Source organism: Lampetra planeri, chromosome 17 (genome assembly GCF_965212315.1).
Source record: "Lampetra planeri chromosome 17, kcLamPlan1.2.h2, whole genome shotgun sequence".
Lineage (NCBI taxonomy): Eukaryota > Metazoa > Chordata > Hyperoartia > Petromyzontiformes > Petromyzontidae > Lampetra > Lampetra planeri.
Genome location: NC_136123.1, coordinates 536506 through 562778, shown reverse-complemented (window position 1 = coordinate 562778; position 26273 = coordinate 536506). Strand labels below are relative to the sequence as shown.

Sequence of the window (26273 nt, the reverse complement as noted above, 5' to 3'; positions counted from 1 at the left end):
CTGCGGGCGGGTCGCTCTCTCACGTCCGTGCGAGTCGCGGTGGTGGGTGGCTGAGGCGTTCACGTCGGCACGAGTGGCCGAGCCGTCTGTAAGGACGACAGTAACCAGCGCCACTCGCTCACAACCGCAGCAGCAGCGGCAGTGGCAGCAGCAGCAGCAGCGTCTCTCTCGAGCCTCTTGTGAGTGAGTGGCCGAGTCTTTAACCCGAGCAGACGTGAGAGCCGGTGAGTGTGGGCGGCTCGTGGTGAGGGTGAGCGTGGTGAGGATGAGCGACTCGTGGTGAGGGTGAGCGACTCGTGGCGAGGGTGAGCGACTCGTGGCGAGGGTGAGCGACTCGTGGCGAGGGTGAGCGACTCGTGGCGAGGGTGAGCGACTCGTGGCGAGGGTGAGCGACTCGTGGCGAGGGTGAGCGACTCGTGGCGAGGCCGCCCTGCTGCTGGACTCCTCCCCCTCGTGGCGCCTTCCTCCGCCGCTGAGGCGCTCCCGGCGGACTCCGCCACGGGGCCCGCGTCCTCGCCCAGGGGCAGCTCCCCAGCCGACTCCGGCCGTGACATTGCCGTGCTGTGAAGAAGGGCCATTGCCCGGAACGTCGTCTATTGTGGCGATCCCCCCCTTCAGGGCCACACGCGCACTGTTGTCGAGGAACGCGGTGAGTCCGTGACTGCTGCACCGGCGACTGCCCCTGGTGTTTGCGGTCCGCTCCGTGTCCCCGAGGGGCGAGGGGGTGTCGGGGTCCCTGCGGTCGTCAGGGGGGTTCGTCTGTAGGGGGGGGGAGGGGGCGGCTTGGTGTGTTCAGGGGTCTCCGGGGGTCTCCAGGGTGTTTGGAGTGAGGGGGGCAGGCAGCGACCCCACACGCACCCCCAGTGCGCACGGCATAGCACGAGGAGGACACGAGACAGCAGACAGACACACACAGACTCGCTCAAAGACGACACACAGGCAACACACACTGACAGACACACTCACTGATAGACGCACACACTGACAGACACAGGCGGACACACTGACAGACACACTCACTGATAGACGCACAGACTGACAGACAGGCAAACACACTGACAGACACACTCACTGATAGACGCACACAATGACAGACACAGGCAAACACACTGACAGACACACTGACTGATAGACGCACACAATGACAGACACAGGCGGACACACTGACAGACACAGGCGGACACAGACACTGACAGACGGAACAAACGCGCCCCCCCCCACTCCCAGGAGCGTGAGCGCTGCCGCTACTGTGAGCGCGGTGGCTCCCTGGCGGAGGAGGAGATGTGAGGAGGAGGAGGAGGTGTGAGGAGGAGGAAGGAGATTCGAGGAGCAGGACGCAGCGGGCTGGCACTAAAGGCAACGAGTAAGGAGGGAGAAGAGACAGCGGACGAGGAAGAGGATAGAAGTGGAGAGAGGGCGAGGAGCCAGACGAGGTTTAATCAGGAGTGGTGCGGGAGACGACGACGAGGAGGAGGAGGGGATTGGAGAAGGAGGAAGACCAGGAGGAAGTCAGGAGACGAGCAGGAGGAGGTGGGCCAGCAGTGAGGTGGACGCTGCCGGGCGACCATGCATCACCAGGGCGACGAGCTGGAGATGGAGGCGAGCCGCTTCCTGCAGGACCTGGACCTGTACGAGGCGTCCAGCCACGGCCTGTTCAGGGTGGGCAAGGCCGACGCGCCGAGCGCGGGCTTCGAGGAGGCCAGGCAGCGCTTCTCGGGCCGCCTGAGCCTCCAGCCCGACGGGATATCAATGTTGCCACCATCATCGCCCTCTTCAGCAGCAGCAGCAGCGGTGTCACCGCCATCATCACCAGCAGCTGCTGCCCAGCCAGGGGCCGTACCGCGTCGCCTTCCCGCCGACTGGAGCTCGGAGGTCCACGGTTCTGGAGGGCCCGTGGCTCCGGGCAGGAGCGAGGCCTCCAGGGAGATGGGGCCTCCAGCCTGGGCCCAGCAGCAGCAGCAGCAGCAACACCACCCCGAGGCGACATCGTCTTCTGAAGAGAGTTTCTTCAGGAGCAAGGAGAGACTCCAGACCGCGTCGGTGGATGGGGCTGTGGTCTTGAGTGAGAACCACCACCAAGGTTCATTGCGCGAGGGACACCAGGGCAGGTTGAGTGCGCGCCATCAAAGTATGTCGAGTGAGGGACGCGAGGGGCAGATGGGTGAGGTCCACCATGTGAGATTTATTGAGGGACACGGAGGGAGATTGAGTGCGGCCAGCCAGGGACACCGAGGTACATTGAGTGAGCTCAGCCAGGGTAGGTTGAATGAGGCCCACCAGGTGAGATTTATTGAAGGACAGGAAGGGAGATCGAGTGAGGGATACCATGGGAGATCGAGTGATGTCAATCAGGGTAGATTGAAGGAGGTCCACCAAGTGAGATTTAGTGAGGGACACCAGGACAAGTTGAACGATGTCCACCGAGGAAAGTTAAGTGAGGGACCCCACGGTGTGTTGAGTGAGGTCCACCAGGTGGGAATGAGTGAGGGCCACCAGAGGAGATTGAACGATGGTCAGCAGGTCCAGCCACCGGCGTGCCCCGCACCGCCACCTCTGCCCCATAAGTGGGGCCTCCAGAGGGCCACAGAGCCAGCGGGCCCTACGGCGCCTCCTCACGGCCACAGGTCCGCGAAGTTCACCATCCCCGTGCAAAACAAGCAGGACTTCAGCAGCAGCACCGAGGAGCGACTTGAGGCCATGGCCCAGCAGATCGAGAGTGAGCTGGACTCCAAGAAGCCCGATGAGTACTACGGTGAGTGGAGAGTACACAGGTACAGGACATTTGCACAAGGAACAAAAACCATGCATACGCATGGATTCGCTAACGCGTTCAAATGTGCATTTTCCCTCGAAAGTCGGTGTACTTACGGTGGCGCCCACGCCCGGCACGCACGGGCGTGGGCGCCACCGTAAGTACACCGACTTTCGAGGGAACACCGCGGCCTCCATCACTTGAGTTCTGTCTATGAAATTCTTAATGTGGTCACTGAATATTGTTCAGGTCTTTGGTCGACTGGAGTAGGTGGCACCTGGCTAGTAGTAGCCGCAGTCATAGGGGGTGATATACTGGATGTGGTGTGCCGGGTACATACATTACTTTCCGTGTGGCTGACACGTTACAGACCCCGCTGACGTTGAGCCCTCACTGACCCATTCTGCAATCCCCGCGGGGAGAGTTGGTCTTGTTCCATCTTCGCACGCAGATTCATTGTCAACTTGTTCTCATCCAGTTAACCCTGCTCGTGGGTTATCACGTCCCCCCCTCTGTTTTCGTTGTGTGTGTGTGTGTATGTGTGTGTGTGTGTATGTGTGTGTGTATGTGTGTATGTGTGTGTGTGTATGTGTGTGTGTGTATGTGTGTGTGTGTGTATGTGTGTTTGTGTGTGTGTGTATGTGTGTGTGTATGTGTGTGTGTGTGTATGTGTGTTTGTGTGTGTGTATGTGTGTGTATGTGTGTGTGCGTGAAGGTGTGTGCGTGAAGTGCAACGAGGGAGTGTACGGGATGGGCGAGGCCTGCCAGGCCATGGGCTGCTACTACCACACGCGCTGCTTCACGTGCTGCTCCTGCGGTGAGTCGTCCAAGGCACGCGAGGAGCCACACCGCGCCACTCTGCCAGTGGGCTGGTGAAGGAAGGGAGCAGGGTTGGCTACGTATCGTGGGAAATCAGTTCACATACATACATACATGGGTACATGGAAGCACAGTACAAACATGGATATCACCACCCGCATGCCCAGAATACAGCTCCATGCCAGGCTGAGATGACGGCTGCTCTGTGGGTGGTGGTCCCCACGCTCGGCCCTGGGAGTCAACGATCTTTATATAATAGGCAACGTTCCAGACAATGGCTCTTCTCCATATTAAGTATATATTTTGACGGCAGTGTTTTTGACGAATGTGCTTAGGTTTTTTTTGGTCATTTGTGCTTCTGCAACGCTGGCAACGCAGTATCGCAAAACCATCAACGCTTGAAACAGTTGGTCTGGCAAGAACTACGACCCTGGATGCGGTGTGCCAGGCGTGCAAAAACATTTTGGCTCGCCGACCCAAACAGACTCGGCAGACAATGAGGCCCTGCTCGTCCCAACCCGTGCCCCCCGCCGCCGTAGGAAGGCGATGGTGGGACTGCGTGAGACGTGAGGTTTTGTGCGGTGGGGGGGCCACGTGATCGTGGCGGGTGAGGGGGTGCGCGTGTGACCGTGTGGCTCGCCGCGGAGGGCGCTCGCCACCACTACGCAGGTGCCGGGCCCGCGGGAGGGGGGGGGCGACACGGGGGGCCTCGCCGGGGACTCGGGACTCTGCGGAATGTGAGACCCGGGCCCCCGGCTTGTCAGCGGGGAGCCGGTGTCATGCCTAACAAATGCTCAACTTAATACGAGCCTCCGGAAAAAAGCCCAGCGGCAACCTTGGGGCAAATAAGGACCGGCGTCGTGGCGGGGTGCGGGGTGCGAGCCGCGAGAAAGTGATTTGGGGATTTGCGTTTGGGGAAAGGGCAACGATTAGCCAACGTCGACGAGTGTGGACGCGCCCCGCGGTGGTTGCGGGTCGTGCCGCGAACTGCGCGGTGGGAGCTGCTTCCCCGTTGTTTGTTATCGATTATGCAGCAGCTCGCGTTCTCCCTGGGTTGTTGAGCGTTTCTTTTATCACCCGATTGTGGGGATACACTGCACACTGGTCGGTCCGGGTCGGTAACTCTAAACACGTTTCCGCACCCAACACTCACGCCGCGTCCGCCATGCCCCTCGCTGTGCCCCGGGGCTGTTTAGTCGAGTGCCACCGACTCCAATCAGCCAAAGACCCTAAAATTGCTCCGCCCCTGCCAAATTCAAAGTCACAGCGGTCTCCTGCCGCACAAACGATCATTGAGGCGTTGGGTGCTCATCTCCCGTTTAAATCCCTGCAGAACCAGTGGTGAAAATTCCACATTCGTATGGCACGGGTCAGTTTGTACATAGGATAAGCACAGTTGGCTTCCCAACAAAGTGGTACTGATTTTATCGACCCCAGATAAATGACAGGTTGAGTCAACCCTCAACCAGGAATCCAACTCGTGCCCGTCTGATTGCCGCTCGCTCCCGCGCTGCGCCACCCACCCACCCGGCCGGGCGCGCTCGCTTGTGACGCCGTTCGTTGTCGTCACGTTCGACTTGCAGGCAGACGCCTGCGCGGGAAGGCGTTCTACAACGTCAACGGGAGGGTCTACTGCGAAGAGGACTATCTGGTGAGTGCCACGTGCGGGCGTGCCCACCGCATGCTCCCGCTTATGGGACGCACTTTCTCTCGCAAGGGTTGGGGCTGCTTCTTCGCGTGCGAGTCTCCAGACGTGTGCCAGTTGGCACGTGGGGATCACAGGTGGTGCACCTTTCGGCAATATGTGACCCACGGCACCTGGGTCTGTCGCGCGACCTCCTGCCAGCAGCGAGAGCCTTCCGCACCTCACGTGCACCGAGCTGTGGTGATGTCACCTAGACACTTAGTGGAGAATGGCGGCTGTCGTCGTCCAGATTTGTTGAACTTTATTGACATCGAGAAGAACTTTGGGGTACGTCTCACTTCCCGGGGCGTCTTTTAAATCCGGACAGCGCATAACGGCACAACGGCTACGCGGCAACATTTGCAGAAGTCTTTCCGAGTCCCGTGGTGCGTTGGCGCGACGATCGCGGCGTGAGAGACTGGGTTATCGTGCCCTATCGAGAAATATAAACATGGCATAAATAGATTAATACGATAACACGTTGCTTCGGCCGTGTCGGATGGCAGCTGTCAACAGCCAGCGCCGCTATGCGCAAACACCGTGCCAGCAGCGCACAGCTCCCCACGCCGGGCTCCTGTTTACCCCGCTGCCGTTTCTGGAAAGCAGACAAGCGCCAAATGAGCTTCTCATGCGCACCGCCGTGCGGGCGGGAGAGGGGGGTGGGGGCACAGGGTTTGTTTGGGAGTGCGATGGGGTAGGAGTCGTGGACCCGCTGGTGTTGGGTAGCACACGGTCACTGCTAAACTGCGATGGTGAGTGCCGGGCGGACTGGGGCGGCTAAGTGGAGCGGGTTAGAAACGCGCGTTATGTATGTATGTATGCACGTTACGGTGCAGCGTGGACTTTGTAAATGATGTCAGTGTGTGACCGCGTCTCTGGACGCCGCGTGCAAGTGGTCGATGCTGTTTGTTTTGTAGGGAGCGGAGGTCGTAGGTCTCTGTGTGCCAGGCTGTGGGTCTTTGGGTGCGAGCCTCTTCAATACGACGTGGATGTACGTAGCGTCTAAATGTGACCACGTGGTGCTGTACAGAAACGGTGAGCATCTTTTGTAGAAAGATGCAGGTCTCTGTGTGAGTTTGTGGGCATTTTGTGAGTCTATGGGTCTCTTTGTGAATCTATGGCTCTCCGTGTAAGTCTCTGGGTCTCTGTGAAAATGAGGCAGGGATTCAATAGCACAGGCGGCTGGCGGAAGGGATTTTCAGAGTGTGCGGGTCAGCAGAGGAGAATGACCTTTCTCGCGTGGGATGTTTCTCAATGTTGTAAGTGGTCTGCTTCTGTGACGTGGCGCGGCGATCCGAGCGTGATCTTCGTGGTTTCGGCCGCGTGTCGAGCATTCCTTCCGTCCAGCTCTTGCCACGCACTGCTGCGGCGTCCTCAGGAGCCGGATCGAGGGAGCCTCTCCTTGCATCTGCCGGTCTTCCTCCTGCACGAGAGGCGATGCTCGACACGCGGCCCGACACTGACGCTGCGAGTGTTTTCCTCCCCCCTCCCCACTCCTTGTCGCGCAGTACTCCGGCTTCCAGCAGAACGCGGACAAGTGCTTTGAGTGCGGCCACCTGATCATGGAGACGGTGAGGGCCGCTCTGTCCTCCGCGCGGAGCCGTCCGCTCGCCGGCGCCGTGCGGTGCGGCGGCGTGGCGACGGCACGGCGACGTCGATGACGCGGGCGGGCGCAGAGGCACCCGGCTTGTGCGCGGTCGTGGGGCAGAAGTCTCAAAGTGGTTTCCGGCTGCTCAAGCGACCGCCGGGCCTTTGGTGCTCATCTGCTGTCTACCGTCCAGCAGAGGCAGTGGTTGGAATACTACATTCCTATGACGGGGTTGAGTCTATCCGCAGGACAACCACTATTGACCTCTGTAAAAAGTGGTGCTAATTTTATCAACCCCGAGGAGGATAATGGGTGGCTTAGCAGTAGAACAATCATGATTTTGCCATTGAAATCCTGTTTGGGTGTTGGCTCGGCCCATCATCCTCCCGTGGTCGATAAAACAAGTATGACTTTTGTGGTCATCTTTTGTAAAGACTCGCCCCTGCCATAGAAATGTGGAATTTCCACCACTGGCTCAAGGCTGTAAACAGGAGATGGGCTCCGCCTCAATGTTCCTTGAGCAGCAGGAAATCACTCTGATTTCCCGATGCTCTTTATTTGTTTAGGAAAAACTGGGGCGCCTCTGCCCTGGGGATGCGTGGTTTACCGAGAGGGCCGCCTCGCCCCTCCGGCGCCACTTCCCCTGCCACGAATCTCGGTCCCCGGTGGTGGCCGCGACGCCGGCATCGCAATGCGTACCCCCCCCCCCTCTTCGTTACATCCCCCGGGCCCGCTGGGCACGCCCGCCGTGAACCCTGCCCTCCGCAGGGTCGGTAACCGTGCGCCCCCGCCAGAGATAACCAGTCGCATTTCTGCATCTTAAGTTGGCGGCAGGGGGTCTCTCTTTCATGGCTCGTTGAGCCTCAGGAATTTGCGCTGAATACAGTGGAGAACCTGAGTGGGGCGGCCGAGCCTGGCGCGAACAATGGGCACGGCACAAGCACTGTACCGGCCTGCGCCTCGCCAGCGGGAAGAAGAGAAAACACACGGAGAGCGAGCGTCCGAATGCCAACGCTCTCTGGAGAGTGATGAGAAGCCGCGAGGTTGACCGGGTGACTCAGAGGTCAGGCACGCGGAGCTGGCGACGCTGAGACCCTGCGTTCGGGTTCCAGCCACTGCCCCTGGTTCCACCGGGTTCTCTTGGCCCGGTTACCAATGATTGGTTCTCGTTCAATTTTGGCAAATTCCAGCACTGAGAATTAAATATATCAGTACTCTCATATGCAGAGCGAGTGTGGAAGTTCCACCTACAAATCTCTGAGTTCACGCGAAGGGTTCTCGGAGGTACCTCTGTGATATCCGCTTCCATCGGCTGATCTCCAATACGAAGGGGTTGCACTGCTCTGCTGGAATTCCAAATTGATTCTTCATCTCTTGCTGAAGTAACACCAACAGCAAATTGGAACAATAAAAACAACTCCGCCATTAAACTGGCGTTCTTCACGATCATGCCCGGTGTGAATATTTGTCCTCCCAAGACTGAAGTCCTAGGCGGTATGTACGTTGAACTTTTGTCGCACCGCGGGTAGCCAACCGTGCTCATCGGAGGTACGGGGGAAGGACGACAAACTAAACGCAAAGAGAAGTTGTAAAGAAATGAGCGTGCGACTGGCAGCCAGATGGAGAGATATACTGGATGTGGTGTGCCGGGTTGTGCCGGCGGTCAGATCCTGCAGGCCGTGGGCAAGGCCTACCACCCGACGTGCTTCCGCTGCGTCGTCTGCAACGAGGGCCTGGACGGGGTCCCCTTCACCGTCGACCGCGACCACCGGGTCTACTGCGTGCAGGACTACCACCGGTGGGCCCCACGGGGGGGGGGGGGGGGGTCCCTGCCCGTGCCGTCGCTCGCGTCGTCTCTGCGGGGCGGTTCGAGCCCGGCGGCCGCCCTGGTTAATGCTGCCGGGCGTGTTAACGAGAGCGAAAAAAATAATGTTACGATATTTTTAATCTTTAGGCCATTGTGTTCTGCCGTCACGGTCTAAACTTTGTCACGTTTTGGGAAATTCTCCGCAAATGATTTAATTGTGTGTAATTACGTACTGTACACTGCAGCATCACCCCCCACGGGAAGACTGTGGCCTCCGATAAAGCTTAGCAAGCATTGCCAGAGCCCCTGCCCGACAGCCTCTGTGCCATAGGAGTTGCGTGACTACCACCAGATCTACTGAATGCTCGACCAGGGCTCAATATCTCACCCAATATTTTCTGGGTCGCTGAAAGACTGGGAGTAGGTGGCATGTGACTAAGTAGCAGTGTTGTAACTCCGTGGGCTGGGTGTTCTAACGCCGTGGGCTGGGTGTTCTCACACCCTGGGCTGGGTGTTCTAACACTATGGGCTGGGTGTTCTAACACTATGGGCTGGGTGTTCTAACACATTGGGTTGGGTGTTCTAACGCCGTGGGCTGGGTGTTCTAACACTGGGCTTGGTGCTATAACACCGTGGGCTGGGTGTTCTAACACCGTGGGCTGGGTGTTCTAACACTATGGGCTGGGTGTGCTAACACATTGGGTTGGGTGTTCTAACGCCGTGGACTGGGTGTTTGAACACCGTGTGCTAGCTGGCTCGCACTGTGGGCGGTTTGGCTGGCGCTGTGTGGCTAACCGAGCACTGGCTAACAATGTTTTCTTTGCATGTGGCTCTGGCTGTGTGGCGCCTGCTGATGCGCAGATCCAGGTAAAACGCAAATCGCTGGCCACAGACACATGCTGCACGTGTGTGCGTGCGTGTGTGCGCGCGTGTGTGTGTGCGTGCGCGAGTGCGTGTGTGCGCATGTGCGTGCATGCGTGCGTGTTTGATTATTCACGTCGGAGTTGCGACCGCGGTAACAACAACACTGCTGCATGTTTCGCGTGTGTGCTTGTCGCGTGTGTGCGCGTGTGTGTACGTGTGTGTGCGCGTGTGTGTGCAGGACGTTCGCCCCGAAATGCGCGGCTTGCGGCCTCCCCATCCTCCCTAACCAGGTCAGAGGGCGCGTTCACCGGGTCAGAGGGCGCGTTCACCGGGTCAGAGGGCGCGTTCACCGGGTCAGAGGGCACGTTAACTGGTTCAGTAATTCGCGGCCGTCTCCTCCTGCATCGATCGACGGTGGAGGATGACCCCAGAGTGCGACTGCGATCACTGATCTAAAGCCGTGCACCACACAGTCTCAGTAAAGCTATGGATTATCATGTGAGGCTATGGGTGTCTACGTGAGGCTGTGGGTCTCTTCTATGTGAGTCTCTGGTTGTCTAAGTGAGGCTGTGGGTCTCTATGTGAGTCTGTGGTTGTCTAAGTGAGGCTGTGGGTCTCTATATGAGTCTGTGGTTGTCTAAGTGAGGCTGTGGGTCTCTATGTGAGTCTGTGGTTGTCTAAGTGAGGCTGTGGGTCTCTATATGAGTCTGTGGTTGTCTAAGTGAGGCTGTGTGTCTCTATGTGAGTCTGTGGTTGTCTAAGTGAGGCTGTGGGTCTCTATATGAGTCTGTGGTTGTCTAAGTGAGGCTGTGGGTCTCTATGTGAGTCTGTGGTTGTCTAAGTGAGGCTGTGGGTCTCTATGTGAGTCTGTGGTTGTCTAAGTGCGGCTGTGGGTCTCTTCTATGTGAGTCTGTGGTTGTCTAAGTGCGGCTGTGGGTCTCTATGTGAGTCTTAAGTCTGAAACCACGGACCACATAGACCACTGAAGCTGTCCACTGGTTGACTCGCCAACCTCCACATGGTTGTCAGGGCAACGTTGTGGCTCGGTGCGGTTGTGTTACACTGCGGTTGTGTCTCGGTGGTGCAGGGTTCGGAGGAGGTGATCCGTGTGGTGTCCATGGACAGAGACTACCACGTGGAGTGCTACCACTGCGAGGTAATGCATAACCACCGCCATCACCATTCACCACCGCCATCACCATCACCACCACCACCACCGCCATTACCATTCACCACCGCCATCACCACCACCGCCATAACCACCACCACCGTTGCCATCGACAACATTGCCGCCACCACCACCATCGGCACCACTGCCGCCACCACCGCCACCACCACCACTGCCGCCACCACCACCACTGCCGCCACCACCACCACCGCCGCCACCACCACCACTGCCGCCACCACCACACCGGGGCTGCCCCTGTGCACCAATCGTGGTTCCCCGAGGCTGATTTGATCCCCTCAAGAAGCAGCTGTCCAGTTGTACCCCAAGGTAAATGAGTGTTTGTTCCCCAAGGTAAATGAGTGTTTGTTCCCAACAGTTAGGGATATGTTTAGGGTAAGTATATTCGTGTTAAGGTTAGTTAGCTAGTTAGGGTTAGTTCATGTTAGGCTTATTTAGGGTTAGGGTTTAGGTTTACTAATTTGGGTTAATTTCTGCCCAGGAAACCTTCAGAGAATGCATCTGTGAGGATAAAGTTAGGACCGACCAGACGCTCTGAGTAAGTAAAACGACACCGCAAACTGGGAACCTCCTTCACGAGTTTGAAGGGGGCTTTAATTTTAAGGTTTTTGTTGAAATCATAGATATCGACTGCATGGGTAACCTGTTTAGAACAAATTAAGGGAAACGAACATTCAGAAGGGAACCGATGCAGTCGGAAATACTCAGGAATATGATTTCACGGGAAAACAACATTTGGGGGGTAAAGTGAGTTCTCTTCCACCGCTGCGGCAACGGGCAAAGGTCGCCCGTGACCACGAGCGTGGGCGCCGCCCCGGTCGCCATGGGCACCGCCGCTAGCCCACGGTGCCCAGTTCCCCATCCTGCCGCCCCCGCAGAGCTGCAAGATGCGGTTGAACGACGAGGAGGGGCGGCGGTGCTATCCGCTCGGCGGGCGCCTGCTGTGCCACCACTGCCACCTGCAGCGGAGGGAGCCGGCGGGCGGCAGCAGCGCGTCGCCGTGACGACGCCGTCTCGCCGTCGCCGCCGCCGTCGTCATCGCCGCCGCCGCACGACGATCCCGGCGCAGGTCGGCTGCGTGGCCGTCGTCGTCGTCACTATCGCCGCTTAATCTGATACCGGTGCCTCCCGTGCGCTTCAGTCGGACCGCGAGGGATCCCCGTGGCAGCTGTCCCTGTGCGGCACACAAGATGAACGCAGCACCGGCCTGCAAGTGGGCGCCAGCCTGCCAGCGGGGGGCGATGTTGCTGTGCGTGAATAGGGATTCAGTAATTTGCGAGTAGTTGATCACATTTGGGGCGTGGCGGCAGCACACGTGGCCCACACTTTTGTTGAATAATCTTGACGCCCACGACACATCGCAGCATTTGCCCAGGTTGGCCGCCGGCTTCGAAGGTGCAAACCTCTTCTGGCGAGCGGCGAACGCGCTACCGCTCGGCTCCGTCACCGCCCCGGTCTCTGGACCGCCGGCAAAAACGGAGAAAGCGGGAAGAGACGACGCCCCGCATGCTGCCAGCCGGGGCTCTGGACGGGGGCTCCCCAATAGCCTCTCTCCGGCTGTTGACCGAGTTCATTGTCCCGCGGTTGACTTCCTGCCGTGAATCTGGGAACGAAGTGTGAGACGGCAGGGTGCCTCACCTGCTGCACCTGCTGCACCTGCTGCACCTGCTGCACCTGCTGCACCTGCTGCACCTGCTGCACCTGCTGCACCTGCTGCACCTGCTGCACCTGCTGCACCTGCTGCACCTGCTGCACCTGCTGCAAGTGGGGCCGCTCTCCGAGCGCATCTGGAGAACAGGCACTTTAGCGGGCATCGTTTTTAATATTTTTATTTTGCGTGGACACCGCGGCAGTTTGTTTAAATTATAGTGCACCCAGCCGAGGTCGTGGCGCTAAATTAAAGGTGTTGTTGGTACCGAGTCGGGTGTGTGGTGGTGGAGGTATTTTAATTTAAAGAGAATCAAATTAATATAATTAGGATACATAAAAAATGCTTGTATTTTCAATAAACGTTAGAATTTTGTACTCGAAGCGTCTCATCCATCAGCGCTGCCGCTCAGCCCTGCGCCTGGGGTTCTTCTTCCATACCGTGGGGGGTTTGGGGGGGGGGGCGCTCGCTCGGCAGCGTCCACCTGCGTGCGCGTGTACGCGGACATGTTCAGCGGTTGTCTCTCGGCGTCCACGTGGAGGTCGTTGTGGGATGTTCCCGGTTGTCCACCACGAGTGCCGGAGGAGCAGACCGGCCGCGTGTGCCGTGGGATGTTCCGCCGCGTTATTAGTCGCGGCTCGGCGAGTGGAACACCGCCGCGTTACTAGTCGCGGCGGCAGCACAAGCCGCCGTCCTGACGCTGGAACACGCGGGCCCTGTTACCAACGGAGCTCGGCTATTTATAGACCCGGTGACACCTCGCTGCCCTGTCACTCATTCACACGCCGCGCTCGGCGTTTGGAGCCGTAGCGCCACCGCCAACGCGCCCTCGCTACCTTTGCTCCCCAAATGGAACCGCGACTTCGCAAAGTGCCGAGGGCTCCCCGCCGTCGGCGCCATCCGCGTGGAGGTCTCGAGGCGGACGACCGGCGGCGGTTCGGAGGGCGGAGGGCACTGAGCGAGCTGCTGAGATCCCAGGTGTACGAATTGAGGCATCCGTCCTGGGATTTGAGTTGCCACCTCTGAGAAGACGACAGAATCCGGGGACCCATCGTGGAAAGAACGTCTCCCAGTCGTTGTGGAAGAGAGGAGAACCACGTGGCAATGCCTTCATTTCCTTGAGTGGTGCCTTATTCTTATTACTACACTCAGAAAACAGGCACTTTTAATGTTTAGCGACTCGGGAAGACTTGCGGATTTCCCAGGACAAGCTTAATGGTCAAGACGACGATCCTGGGAAAACCAAACCCTGCCTGTGATTAACCCAGGTTCCCGAGTGTGGTGAGTGGATGGTGTCAGAAAATATCGGTCCCACCGTGAAGCGGTGGGGATTGCTCTGCAGCAGGGAACGTAGGAAGGTGCGTGGGGAGGCTTGTGCGTGCACGCGTGTACGTGTGTACGTGTGTGCGTGTGTACGTGTGTACGTGTGTGTGTGTACGTGTGTGCGTGTACGTGTGTGCGTGTACGGGCTTTGTCGTGGTGGTGTCGCGGTTAGCGCTCTGCGCTACGAACCCGGCGACCCGAGTTCAAGTCCCGCTCACGGCCAACACCGGTGACGATTATCTAAACCGGTCCTGGGCACCCTCTAGGTCGACTCGGCCTCAAATGAGTACCTGGTGCGGTGCGTAAACATCGACACTGGGGAGACAAAGGCGACCGGGCGTGGTGCTGGCTACCCACCCCTTCTGTGCCACAGTGCCGGCCTTCATGGGTGTTCGCTAGCAGCACTTGCCCACCCCTCTGTTAAGGCTATACGGGGGATCTTTGTCTTTGCACGGGCTTAGCGATACCCCTCACCACCTCCCTCTTCAACCCGTCCTCGCCTCCGTCTTTGTCTCCCTCGTGCCGCTTTGCGAGCGCACGTGGCAATACACATCACCGGCGCGCGCATTCCTTGCATTCCGCTCCCACTCACTCAGCCCCCTCCCCTCTTCAAGCACTCACTGAGCCCCCCCCCTACACTCACTGAGCCCCCCCCCCCTGCACTCACTGAGCCCCCCCCCCCCCTGCACTCACTGAGCCCCCCCACCCCCTCTTCACACACTCACTAAGCCCCCCTCTTCATACTCAGCCTCCCCCTCTTTACTCACTAAGCCCCCCACCCTCTTTGCACATTCACTAAGCCCCCCCTCTTCATAAACCCCCCCCTCTCCACGCACTCAGTCCCCGCCCCCCCCCCCCCCTTTCAAACACTCAAAGCCCCCCTCTTCACACGCTCAGCCCCCCCCCCTCCTTCACACACTCAATCAACCCCCCCCCTCTCACCGCACGCTCGGCCCCCTCCACTCGCTCTCTTACTTCACGCAGCCGCCCTCCCCGCCCTGCCCACTGCGCCAAGCGCCTCCCGCGCCAAGCGGCTCGGAGGTCCGCCCGGAGCCGTCTCGAGAGACGGGGGCCGCATCTCGCCCGCCAAGCCCGCAGGCTCAGCAGGGCTCAGCCTGGACAACATCCCGGGCTGGCTGACCGCCACGCTGCAAAGCACAGGCGTTGCAATCCGCACCGACCACTGCTCTCACCCTGCAGTGGATCGACAGACGGGTTGTAGTGCAGGTAGCCAAAACACGGTGGGGTGTCGGGGGCAATAAAACGCGTTTAAGAGGCACGTCCGGCGAGGAGATGGAGCGATCAATGCCCATCGAGTGCAGGTGGCTGGGTGGATCACTCCGTCGCAGATGCGGAGACCCTCGGGGGGCGGGGTGGGGTGGGTGGCTGGGGGAGGAGACATTCATCCAGCAGTGGAGCGAGCGTGTCTGCCGCTGATGACGATGGGGGTTGTGGTGGGAGCCGGGGCTGTGAGTCCGTGGCAGGGGTCAGTGTCTCCGCGTCTTTATTTAGCGCGGTGCCGGTAACGAGACCTCGTCACACGCCCGCGCATTCCGCCGTGACGGCTCGAGCGCGGGCGCTGCCCTTCCGATGAAAGCCGGCACGGCTGGACAAGCCGGGGCCGCTGTTAGCGGGTGACCGGGGGGGGGGGGGGGGGGCTGAAACACCATCCGTGGCCGTCATCATCAACATCGTCGTCATCGTCGTGTTAATTCTGGTATCGCCCTGTGCGGTTGTCGTTGGCTGAGCCCGGCCAGGTCGCGCGTGCGGATTAAGACGTGGACGCGAAGCGAGCGGGATCCCAGCCGGCGGGTGGGTGGACTCGAGCGTCATCGTTGTTTCATAATCGCGATTGCCGCCGACCCGCACACCGGCTCACCGCCCGCGTGGCTGTGGGAGAGCAAAGCTGATCGTGATGAGAGTTCAGATCCTGGTTGGGGGCTTGACTTGGAGCCGCTCGAGGTTGATACAGTACTGCTTTGTGGGGAATTCCACAGTGGTTGTCCAACGGATCGACCTGTCCCGGTCATAGGAATGTGGAAGTCAAATCACTGGTCCGGGGCTGTTTGTAGGGGACTCGCACCAACCCAATATTTCTGCACTCATTTGAGCAGTTAATCATTTTGACTTTAATCGATTCATGTTAATAATCATCACGATCGTCATTGTCACACTCAATAAATTATCAATCGTCATCATTCATCTATTACTCTATGCATCGTTCACCTGCACATGTGATGTTGTACAGTACTGCATGATTTCCACAGGATCGACGCTCTCACATTTACGAATCGCGTTTCACGTGTTCGTCCCCCCAACAATCCCCTCTCGTGCACGCGGGCTACCGTAGTCACGTGGTGCACTGGAAGTCGGCGGGAAACTCAAGTCGCTGTTTCGATACCGAAAATCATTCCTCCCGTCACTCTCATTTCACTCGTTACTCTCATTCAACTCGTTACACTCATTCCTCCCGTCACTCATTCCTCTCGTTCCTTCCGTTCCCTGCGGCCAAGGCGGCGATGGAGCGACCAGCGGCTCAAGGTGCTGTACCCCCACCATCACCGACCATGCTCGATCCGCTGTTTGGTGAAGGCCTCCCCAAACCCTCGCCGCCACATCTCACGGTTGTTCAGTGCAACACAAGCAACGGGTGCAACACAAGAAATGGGTGCAACACAAGCAATGAGTGCAACACAAGTAAAGTTGTGCCCGATGTTGTCCTCCGCCCGCTCCAGGCAGCTGCAGCAGCAGCAGGGCGAGGTGGCCGGGTCTGCTGCCCCGTCGGCACCGGGACGGTGGCCCGGGTCTGGCGCCCGAGCTGACGGGGACGGCGCCGCGAGCCGCCGCGTCTTGCGCAGACTCCCCGGAGCTCGAGCCGCTGCGGCTCCTCCTCGCGGGCACGGAGCCCGACGTCTCGCGGCTGCTGCTCGACGTCTCCCGGGCCGCGGGGAGCCTCGCGAGGCGCGTGGCGCTCGCGCGCAGCGTGCAGGAGGTGCGGGCGCGTTGCCCCGTGGCGTGAGGGCGGCGTGAGTGGTGGCGGTGGTGGCGGGTTGTTGCGTGTGGCTGTAGCGGTGCGTGGGTTTTGGGGTGTGCGAGTGGTGGTTACGTCGAGTTGTTGGCGCTGATATCTCGATGTGACTGGTGGCTAGAGGTGATGGTGGCGTCACGGTTATGTGGTGTAAGTACAGGCGTGTTATTGATGGTGTCATTGATTTTGTCGGTGTCACTGTTGTTGACGGTGTCATTGGTGTTGACGGTGTCATTGGTGTGTGTTGCCAGGCTGAGAAGGAGATGAATTCGCACAAGGTGGCCTGGCTCAAGGGGAAGGTGCTGTACGATGAGATCCAGGATATTTTGCGTGACCTCAAAATACGGATTGGGGACAACGTTGCCACCTCCGAGGACAAATGCGTAATATATTCGCACACACCATGGAACCCGTCAATTTGAACGTTTCCAGGAATAATCACGCGCCTACGACCAAACCACCCAGAATTTACACGATCTCGTCAGATCGTTGGCCGTGCAGCAAAATCAGTTGTAATGTGCTTCAATGCTCCTACGTCTATGCTGCACACCTTCACAAACCCGCAATGACCAGCGCGATGAAGTGTGGTCAAGTAACCCCACACGAAGCGCACTGCATTGGGAGGCCTTCATCCAACACGGGATTGACTCTCGGGCTTTACTTGTGCGGTCTATTTGTTTCTATTCCAGCAGTGCCATGCTGAGGCCTAGGACTCTTTCAGGAGGATCCTGCATTTGGGTTTTTATTTGAAGATGTTTTCAGCCAATTAATGATGAGTGTTTGTTATACGTGTGGGAGGAAACTGGAGCGCCAATACGTGCGATGGAGGCAACACCATCCCCGTACAGATGGAAACAGGGGGTGATTAGTCCACTTGCAGTACTGCCTTCTCCTGGCAAGCCAGGGTATAACACCTCCATGATGATCACGGGAAAAGAGTTTCACCACATTTATCTGATCCACCAACCCTCGCCTCCACAGTGCTGGATTTTAGGCGTGCATAGCCAACACTGCCCGGTAATTGTCAGGAATATAAAATATTCTTTGAGAAGTGAGACTTTAACGAACGTTATGCACTCGTATTATTATTATTCGTGTACTCCATGTTGTGAAGCATCCTGCGACGTGGTTGAGCGGTTGTCGGTTGCGTCTGAAATTGTGAAGTGACCCCCTATCCGCCTGTCGTTGTGCTTTCCTGCCGTGCAGTTTTTCCAGACACTGGAGCAGTGCCTCTTCGTCACGGAGAGCATCCGTCTGCTCGGGACGGACTCTGACAGAGAGGACAAGCCGCCCCTGCTGAGGCTGCACCGCGACGACCTCCGCCAGCTGCTGCCCAATGCTCAGGTACGGCCACTCTGCAGGATGGCCGGGGCGATGAGTCGATCTTGTCGGCTAAAGTTCACGTTGTCGAAAGTGCTGTTGGCGAGCGCCTTTCAAGGTTGCCGCAGCAGGTTGGGGTGGCGCAGCCATATGAAACACCCGGCCACCTTTGTCTCCCCGATGGTGATGTTTAGACGCCGCACTTATTTAGGGCCGAGTCTGAGCAAGCAAGGCCAGAGACCAGTTCTGCCATCGCTCTTGCTGATGTTAACCACAGCCGGGAAATCAAACTCAGGTCGCGAGGTTCTTCGCACACGTCGCTAACCACTGCGCAATCACTCCACCATTCACCACACTTGAGCACGCACTGTCGCCAGTGCTGTGGGCTCGTACTTCTAATCAAACGGCACTGGCACGTTCAGCAGGCAGGCAGCTGTGTACACGATACAGCGCAGTCTGGCGTGAATAACTCGCCACTCTCGTGCGGCAACGGAGTGCTTAGCACACCGTGCCATGAATCTGGGAGCCCGGATTCCAGTCCCGACCACAGCTAATGGCAGTTGAGAGCGATATATGAGGGAATCCCAGGTGCCCTCTTGACCAACCCGCATTGACCAGCATGTGAAATACGGCTCAAACAACGGCCATGCATGACATGGCGTGGTTAGACCTTTATCCAACAGCGGATTGGCAAATGCCTGTAAACGGTGATCGTTACAACTATTGTGTTCTCGTCGTGTTTGCAGGAGCAGAATAAGATGAAGGACAGGCTGGCCCAGGAGTTGGAGGAGAAGTTGAGCCAGAAGTGTTTGTCTCTCTTCTACTACTTCAGTCCAGAGAAGGCGCAGGGTGAGGTCCAGCAGAGCCAAACTTCGCAATCTCACACGGCAGCCAGTGAAGCCCCGACTCAACCGCATCCTCTACAGCAGCGGTGCGGAACCTTCTCATCGAGGGCCCAATTGGACTTTCTAGCACCTTTGGCAGGGGCACACATTTACACAAAAACCCCCAATAATAATGTGCGTGTCAACCGTGTATAAAGAGGCCCTTGGAGTGGCAGAAGCGACTGAGAATTATGCTAAAATGACAAATTAGTGTCATCACTGCTATGAACATATTTTCCCTCTTGCATCCAACCAGTTGGGCTAAGATGCAGTGATGGATACATTTCGTTTGCATGCCGTTCAAAGTGGCAGGTCTCGAGTGGCCGCGGGCCGTCGTGTGAAATGAAGCCGCAGGGCCATTGGCTTCCCAGCCCGATTCTGCAGAAATACTTGCGACTCTCCACGTCCCCTGAAGGCTTCAGCCGTGACCTTTGGCAGCAGATTGTCGAAGCCACAGTGTCGCAAGTTGCACCTCCGATTAGCACAGTTGGCTACGTATGGTGCGAAAGAAGTTCAACATACATACCTACAAGTTGCTTGGCGGTTCTGCCGTGTGCTGCGCACAGGGGAGGCGGAGAGCGAGGCACTGCGCCTGGCCAAGGCGTGCCGCTTGCACGAGCTGGTGCGCGCCGAGCAGCAGGCCGTGCAAGGCGGCGCCACTCGGCTGTGCGAGCTGCGGACCGCGCACGATGCTCACGTCAGCAAGCACCTCAAGGTGCCTCCTCCACGCGCTCGCTCCATACGCTTGCGGGCGACAACTCTTGTGAAGCTCTGGAGGAAATGTGGTGATTTACCGCTCTATTCGAAGGGTGGGGAAGAGCACGGTGACGTGTTAACCGCGTGTGACGTTACTCGCACTGAGAACATCGCGACGCCGCAGTATCGACACGCGTCTCAACAGATTCATTGCGAGCGATAGTGGCACGGCCCGGCTTTTGCCACCTGAGCCGTGCCAGGGTGGCTGGGCATAGCCCCGGCGTGGTTCAGTTATTTAGTGAAAAAGAGGTATTAGAGTGAGCCTAGGGTCTTGTGTGCGTGTGCTGCGAGCGCTGACCAAGTGAGCTGATGACCTGTACTTGTAGACGCTGCAGGCCTCTAAGGCGGTGCTGGAGAAGATGCTGCAAGACCACCGCCTGTCGCGTCAGGCCCAGAGCGACGCCGTGAAGGTGGCCTACCTGCAGGCCAAGCACAAGACCATGTACCTCAAGCTGCAGTGAGGGCCTCGCAAACCACTCGCCTCCCTCTCGCCTTGCGGCTGTATTAACCAAGAATAATACGCGCCATCTGCCTGGTTGCCATTGAAAAATATCGCCTTAGCTCAATGGGCCTTACCCGAAATGAATCGACTACAACAGTGGACGTTAAAGATCCCGTGATGTTATGGGAAAAAAAGTGGGCGATTAAGTGCTGGGGTCAGTGTCCATTTTCCAGAACGACCGTATTTTGTACAACAACGTAGCAACATCGCCTTCTACTGGCAGACTATCAACAGTGGTTGTCCTATGGACAAACTCGCCCCTTCTATCGGAATGGGGAAATTGCACCACTGCGCCTTCGCGATAGCTTTGCGCCGCTGTAAGAATGCCGTGTAAACCAAACTTATAAAAGATTGTTTATCAAAATGTCATTTTTTTACGGTCGGGTGGATGTGTTGGGGATTATGCTCATGAGTTCCGCTCTGTCCGCACCGCAGGCTCGAGGAATTGAATATTCTGTGTGACACATACACCCCCGACAAGGTGCAGGCCCACAAGATCATCAAGTACGTGGTGCAAACGTCAACATTTTCTGGATTTTCCATGCAATTATAAATCACCTCGCACCGTTATCAGTTAACACCAGCCATGTGTTTGACGATGACGTTTACAACCCTTTTGTTAATACACTGCTGGATGAGTTGCTTCTCACGCCGTGCGGGTGGCGGGAGTTATTTCACCGTACTTCACCACGCCGGTCAGTGCAGGGGTAAAGGCAGGTCACGTGCACACACGTGCACACGTGCGATGAGAGAAGCGAGGCAATGCAATCGATTTTGCCGCACTGCCCTCTGCTGACCGTCGTGTAGCACAGTCGGCAAACCGCTGCGACAACGTTATTCTGAAACAGCAGACCGTGTATGCCGGCATCCTGGTCCAAATGCACGGTGGTTGCCCATCCAAACACTATCCAGTCTCGACCTCGCTTGGCATCCCAGATCCAACCGATCGGGAGTAATCCCGTCGAATTGGCCACAGGGTCACGGGACGCGGCATCGAACGACCGCGCCGCTGACAAAACGCTTCGGGTCGTCAACGTCGCTCGCACTGCAGCCGTGTTCCCCGATGCCGTAGGAGAGAGCTGAAGGCCGCCATGGCCACGGAGAAGAAGGAGCAGGCGCGGGTGAGCGGCGAGCTGGCCACGTACGGGACGCTGGGGCCCGATTTCGAGCGGCTCGTGCAGGAGTACACGCAGCTGCGCGATGCCATCGACAACAAGAAGTGGGCGCTGCGGGAGTTCAGGAAGAACGCGGCGTGACCTTGGCGGCCTGGGCCCCAAGCCATCACGGCGAGCAAAGAGGGGGCCCACGACACCAAGTCGGTGCTGCCGCTTGCCGCTCGTACCGAGAGCTCAACCGTGCGACGGAGCGTGGGCGACCAAACGCAGACTTCGTGATCATCCACTTGGACTGCCTCACCCACCGAGGCTGCTCGCTCTTCAGCTGCTCAATCCCCTCATACTCGGTCATGATCAATGTGCATTGCAGATTCACCATCATCAGCCATTATATCAATCTCTGCAGCGCAGTCATCCCCTTCAAAAACGTTCTTAACCTCCCACTGCATATTCACCACGGAGCGATGGGCATGGCTAGCGAGTGTACAGGCAGTGCAATTGCACCGCATCCCACAGGCTGTCGGGGACGAGGATCCAGGCCTCGAAGAGGGGTTGGAAGGCAGACATGGAGGAAGGGATTTGCACTTACTGTGTTGTACCAGGACCAGTGCCTGCCACCGCTTCAGCAGCAGGCTTGGGCAAATGTAAGCCAAGTGTGCGTCTTTTCTCCGTAACATAACGCCACTAGTGAAGAAATACATTGTGCTGTTTTATTTTGTTATACGTTTCCATGTTGCTCTTAGGTTAACAATTGCACGACCGCGTGCATCTGTAAGATGTCTCAAATAAATTCGAAAGATGTCTGCATGTAACGGGGCTGTTGTCTGCTCATTAAAGGGGGTTTGGGTAGAGCTGCGATGATGAGTCGATCAGGAATTGTAATCGATTTCTCGGCCCATTAAAACAATGGTGGCAGCTGCTCCCACATTGCGTCTCCTGATGGCGGGAAACCCCTCGACAAGCCACGCCGAGCGCCTGGTGATGCCGGTGGTGTCGCTGAACTCGCCTTGTGCAGTGCCACCAGAGCTCAGCAGAAATACATTCCTGCCACCCCAACACAAACGTCAACTCCCGCAGTATTAATCAGGGCGGTCGTTGGCTTCGAACCGCGGGCCGCCGTAATAATCGGTGAACAGAATGAGAATATTTAGACTGGGTTAGGAATCCGATGAGCTATGAAGCTCTTTTTCTAACGTCAAGTGGGGATGGGTCGGCAAGTTTTAATAACAAGCAAAACAAACAACTCTAGGAGTGCAAAATAGATAAAAAGGTAAGTCACTAATTAGCTTGGGCAAGGCGGAAAATGACAAAAACAATCCCTGAAAACAAAGCACGTTCAAGTTGAATATCGACACACGGGCTGGTTCGGATCGAAGCACTTCTGCATTCAGGATGTTTGAACGCGCTACCGCTCGGCCATGTCACCGCCCTCATCGATACATTCACCGCTGTCCTGGGAACGTGGAATTTCCACCACTGGCTCGGCTAGAAACGGGATGAAGAGCACCGCCTCTGCTCATTTGAGCGCAAGGTCTGTGAGCTGCTGGGGCAGCGATGATTGCGTGCAGCCCCCACGCCGTCACATAGGGGGCAGCACATCACGCCGTGCCAGATTGGGTTCGGTTAACAACGGCGAAACTAAACTTTAACACAATCTACGTGTTGGATGCGAACGCGAATTATGCGACGCGTTTGTAAATGATGTTCCGTATAAATAAAGACAACACATTACGTCGAGTCAATGAAACACAATATAAAAAATTCGAGCCTGGCAGGAGTCGAACCTACAATCTTCTGATCCGTAGTCAGACGCGTTATCCATTGCGCCACAGGCCCCACGATTGTAGAACGTGTGCAGGGCGCCTCTTAAAGCCACACACATTGCTCGTTGACTCACGCGTGCACCCTGGTCGTGGACACAACCCCAAGTCATTGTCCGCGTTGGGCAGTCCTTGGTCAATCCACTGCTGGATGACGGCCTCCTTTCACAGCTTTGCAGGGGTTGGTGACGGTGGGGAGCATAGAAGCACAGTACAATTCATTGTTCTGTGGCCAGCACTGTCGCCACGCAGCAGCCTATAGCATCTGGTATGCACGGCGGTGGTGGTGGTGGTCGCCCCTCCCTCCGGGCACTCTCCAGGCGCTACCCCTGCCCAGTCCCTGGCGTCGGACGGGATCCGGGCACATGGCGGGTGGGGGGAGGGGGTGGGGGGAAGGGGGAGAGGGGTGGGGGGAGCGGGGGTGGGGGAAGGGGGAGAGGGGTGGGGGGAGGGGGTGGGGGGGGAAGGGGGGGGAGAGGGGGAAGGGGAGGGGTGGGGGAGGGGGTGGGGGGAAGGGGAGAGGGGTGGGGGGGAGGGGGTGGGGGGAAGGGGGAGAGGGGTGGGGGGGAGGGGGTCGGGGGGAAGGGGGAGAGGGAGTGGGGGGAGGGGGGTGGGGGGAAGGGGGAGAGGGGTGGGGGGAGGGGAGGGGGGAGGGGAGTGGGGAGAGGGGTGGGGGGGAGGGGGTGGGGGAGAGGGGGGAGGGGTGGGGGGAGGGGGTGGGGAGGGGAGAGGGGTGGGGGAGAGGGAGTGGGGGGAGAGGAGGTGGGGAGGGGGTGGGAGGGGAGAGGGGGTGGGGGAGGGGGTGGGGGGAGAGGAGTGGGGGGAGGGGGTGGGAGGAAGGGGGAGAGGGGTGGGGGGAGGGGGTGGTGGGGGAAGGGGGAGAGGGGTGGGGGGAGGGGGTGGGGGGAAGGGGGAGAGGGGTGGGGGGAGGGGGTGGGGGGAAGGGGGAGAGGGGTGGGGGGGAGGGGGGTGGGGGGAAGGGGGAGAGGAGTGGGGGGAGGGGGTGGGGGGAAGGGGGAGAGGGGTGGGGGGAGGGGGTGGGGGGAGAGGGGTGGGGGGAGGGGGTGGGGGGAAGGGGGAGAGGGGTGGGGGGGAGGGGGTGGGGGGAAGGGGGAGAGGGGTGGGGGGAGGGGGTGGGGGGAAGGGGGAGAGGGGTGGGGGGAGGGGGGTGATTAAACAATTATCATGTTCACGACGATAATTACTAATTACAACAGCATAACCTCATTAGCAATTACAATAATTGAACAAAACTGCCTCATTACCTCCTGTGGTAACCCCTCGCCAATGACAGCGTTATAAACCGATTACCTCGACCTCATCACCAATAATTTCATCGTCGATTACCTCATCGCCAATCACTTCATCGCCGATTACCTCATCACCGTTACATCATCATCATCAATCGCCCCATCACTGATTACCTCATCCCCGTTACCTCATCACCAATTACCTCATCACCGTTACCTCACCACTGATTACCTCATCAATGCTCTCATCACCAATTACCCGATCACTAAGGGGACGTCCATAAATGACGTCACGCGATTTTGGAAGATTTTTGACCCCCCCCCCTGAAAAAATAAAACATGCTTCAAATCGCTTTGAACTATTGCCATTGTAGTGCGTATTTAATGTGGCGCTGCACTCTGATGTTGTAGGAGAAAACATTTATTACAAAGTCTATTTAATTAAGTAGAACGTGTTGTCTATATTTATTTAAAGTTGTGCATTTTGATGTGACGTCACATTTCTCAACCCCCCCCCCCCCCCCCCCTTGTCACACATCGTCACAAATGTAATTTATGGACGACTGATTACATAATTAATCAATTACTTGTTCGCCAATTACCCCATCACGCATTAGGATTGCATCGTCACCCCCCCCCCCCCGGCGGGCTGGGTTAACACTCGTCCAGTGGCAAGTTCGTGACGGCGGGACGAGTGGGGGTCGCCTCCCCCCCCGTAACCCGCTCGGTTTGCCCTCCACCTATGGCCAGGTGCGGGGGTGAGGAGGGGCGGTGGGTGATGGTGGTGGCGAGGAGGAGGAGAGAGACGAGACTCGAGAGAGGATGGGGGAGGAGGATGGCGACGAAGATGTGGGAATTAGAAAGCAACGAGAGAGAAAAGTGATGTGGAGCGGAAGGAGGACGATGGCTGTGAATGAGGAGACGGAGGGAGGAGGGTGTGAAGAAGAGGAAGTTGGGGGGGTGTGAAGAAGAGGAGGGAGAATGATGATGATGAGGGGAGGCGGAGGATGAGGGAGGAGGAGGAGGGGGGGAGGATGATGAGGGAGGAGGAGGGTTGTTGATGCAGGGAGGAGGCGGAGGAGGAGCCGCGGGGCTCCGCTGAGTGCGACCCACTGGGGCCAGAGCCAAGACGCGGACGGGGAGACGACGACAACGACGACAGGTCAGCTGGGGGCACGGGGTTACCTGCTGGGGCACGGGGTTACCTGCTGGGGCACGGGGTTACCTGCTGGGGCACGGGGTTACCTGCTGGGACACGGGGTTACCTGCTAGGGACACGGGGTTACCTGCTGGGGCACGGGGTTACCTGCTGGGACACGGGGTTACCTGCTGGGGCACGGGGTTACCTGCTGGGGCACGGGGTTACCTGCTGGGGCACGGGGTTACCTGCTGAGGCACGGGGTTACCTGCTGGGGCACGGGGTTACCTGCTGGGACACGGGGTTACCTGCTGGGGCACGGGGTTACCTGCTGGGACACGGGGTTACCTGCTGGGACACGGGGTTACCTGCTGGGACACGGGGTTACCTGCTGGGACACGGGGTTACCTGCTGGGGCACGGGGTTACCTGCTGGGGCACGGGGTTACCTGCTGGGACACGGGGTTACCTGCTGGGACACGGGGTTACCTGCTGGGGCACGGGGTTACCTGCTGGGGCACGGGGTTACCTGCTGGGGCACGGGGTTACCTGCTGGGACACGGGGTTACCTGCTGGGGCACGGGGTTACCTGCTGGGGCACGGGGTTACCTGCTGGGGCACGGGGTTACCTGCTGGGGCACGGGGTTACCTGCTGGGGCACGGGGTTACCTGCTGGGGCACGGGGTTACCTGCTGGGGCACGGGGTTACCTGCTGGGGCACGGGGTTACCTGCTGAGGCACGGGGTTACCTGCTGGGGCACGGGGTTACCTGCTGAGGCACGGGGTTACC

At 58.2% G+C, this 26273-nt stretch overlaps 2 protein-coding genes and 1 non-coding gene across 3 annotated transcripts; 2 read left to right on the top strand and 1 right to left on the bottom strand.

Annotated features, from left to right (window-relative positions):
- The first annotated feature begins 796 nt into the window (after positions 1 to 796).
- On the top strand, positions 797 to 12725 carry LOC144723225 (uncharacterized). The gene is made up of 8 exons (XM_078601781.1): positions 797 to 2752; positions 3468 to 3569; positions 5155 to 5222; positions 6764 to 6826; positions 8511 to 8641; positions 9753 to 9804; positions 10602 to 10670; positions 11579 to 12725. Exons 1-8 carry the CDS (start codon positions 1567 to 1569, stop codon positions 11702 to 11704), a joined length of 1797 nt encoding a protein of 598 aa, XP_078457907.1. The 5' UTR covers positions 797 to 1566; the 3' UTR covers positions 11705 to 12725.
- Positions 12726 to 13563: 838 nt separating this feature from the next.
- Positions 13564 to 22088, top strand: HAUS4 (HAUS augmin like complex subunit 4). Its single transcript, XM_078601721.1, has 10 exons — positions 13564 to 13603; positions 14656 to 14898; positions 16407 to 16663; positions 16951 to 17082; positions 17906 to 18043; positions 18766 to 18868; positions 19470 to 19618; positions 19986 to 20116; positions 20597 to 20665; positions 21234 to 22088. The coding sequence occupies exons 1-10, from the start codon at positions 13564 to 13566 to the stop codon at positions 21415 to 21417; spliced, it is 1446 nt and encodes a 481-aa protein (XP_078457847.1). The 3' UTR covers positions 21418 to 22088.
- Positions 22089 to 23039: 951 nt separating this feature from the next.
- TRNAR-ACG (transfer RNA arginine (anticodon ACG)) lies at positions 23040 to 23112 on the bottom strand. The gene has a single exon. It is a non-coding gene; the product is annotated as a tRNA-Arg (tRNA).
- Between the last annotated feature and the right edge of the window lie 3161 nt (positions 23113 to 26273).

Coding starts and splice junctions, on each gene's coding strand:
- HAUS4 (XM_078601721.1), top strand. CDS start 13,564: ATGGTCAAGACGACGATCCTGGGAAAACCAAACCCTGCCT. Junction 18,869..19,469: donor CAGTCCAGAGAAGGCGCAGG/GTGAGGTCCAGC, acceptor TGCTGCGCACAG/GGGAGGCGGAGAGCGAGGCA. Junction 19,619..19,985: donor ACGTCAGCAAGCACCTCAAG/GTGCCTCCTCCA, acceptor CTGTACTTGTAG/ACGCTGCAGGCCTCTAAGGC.
- LOC144723225 (XM_078601781.1), top strand. CDS start 1,567: ATGCATCACCAGGGCGACGAGCTGGAGATGGAGGCGAGCCGCTTCCTG. Junction 8,642..9,752: donor TGCGTGCAGGACTACCACCG/GTGGGCCCCACG, acceptor GTGTGTGTGCAG/GACGTTCGCCCCGAAATGCG. Junction 10,671..11,578: donor TGGAGTGCTACCACTGCGAG/GTAATGCATAAC, acceptor CCGCCCCCGCAG/AGCTGCAAGATGCGGTTGAA.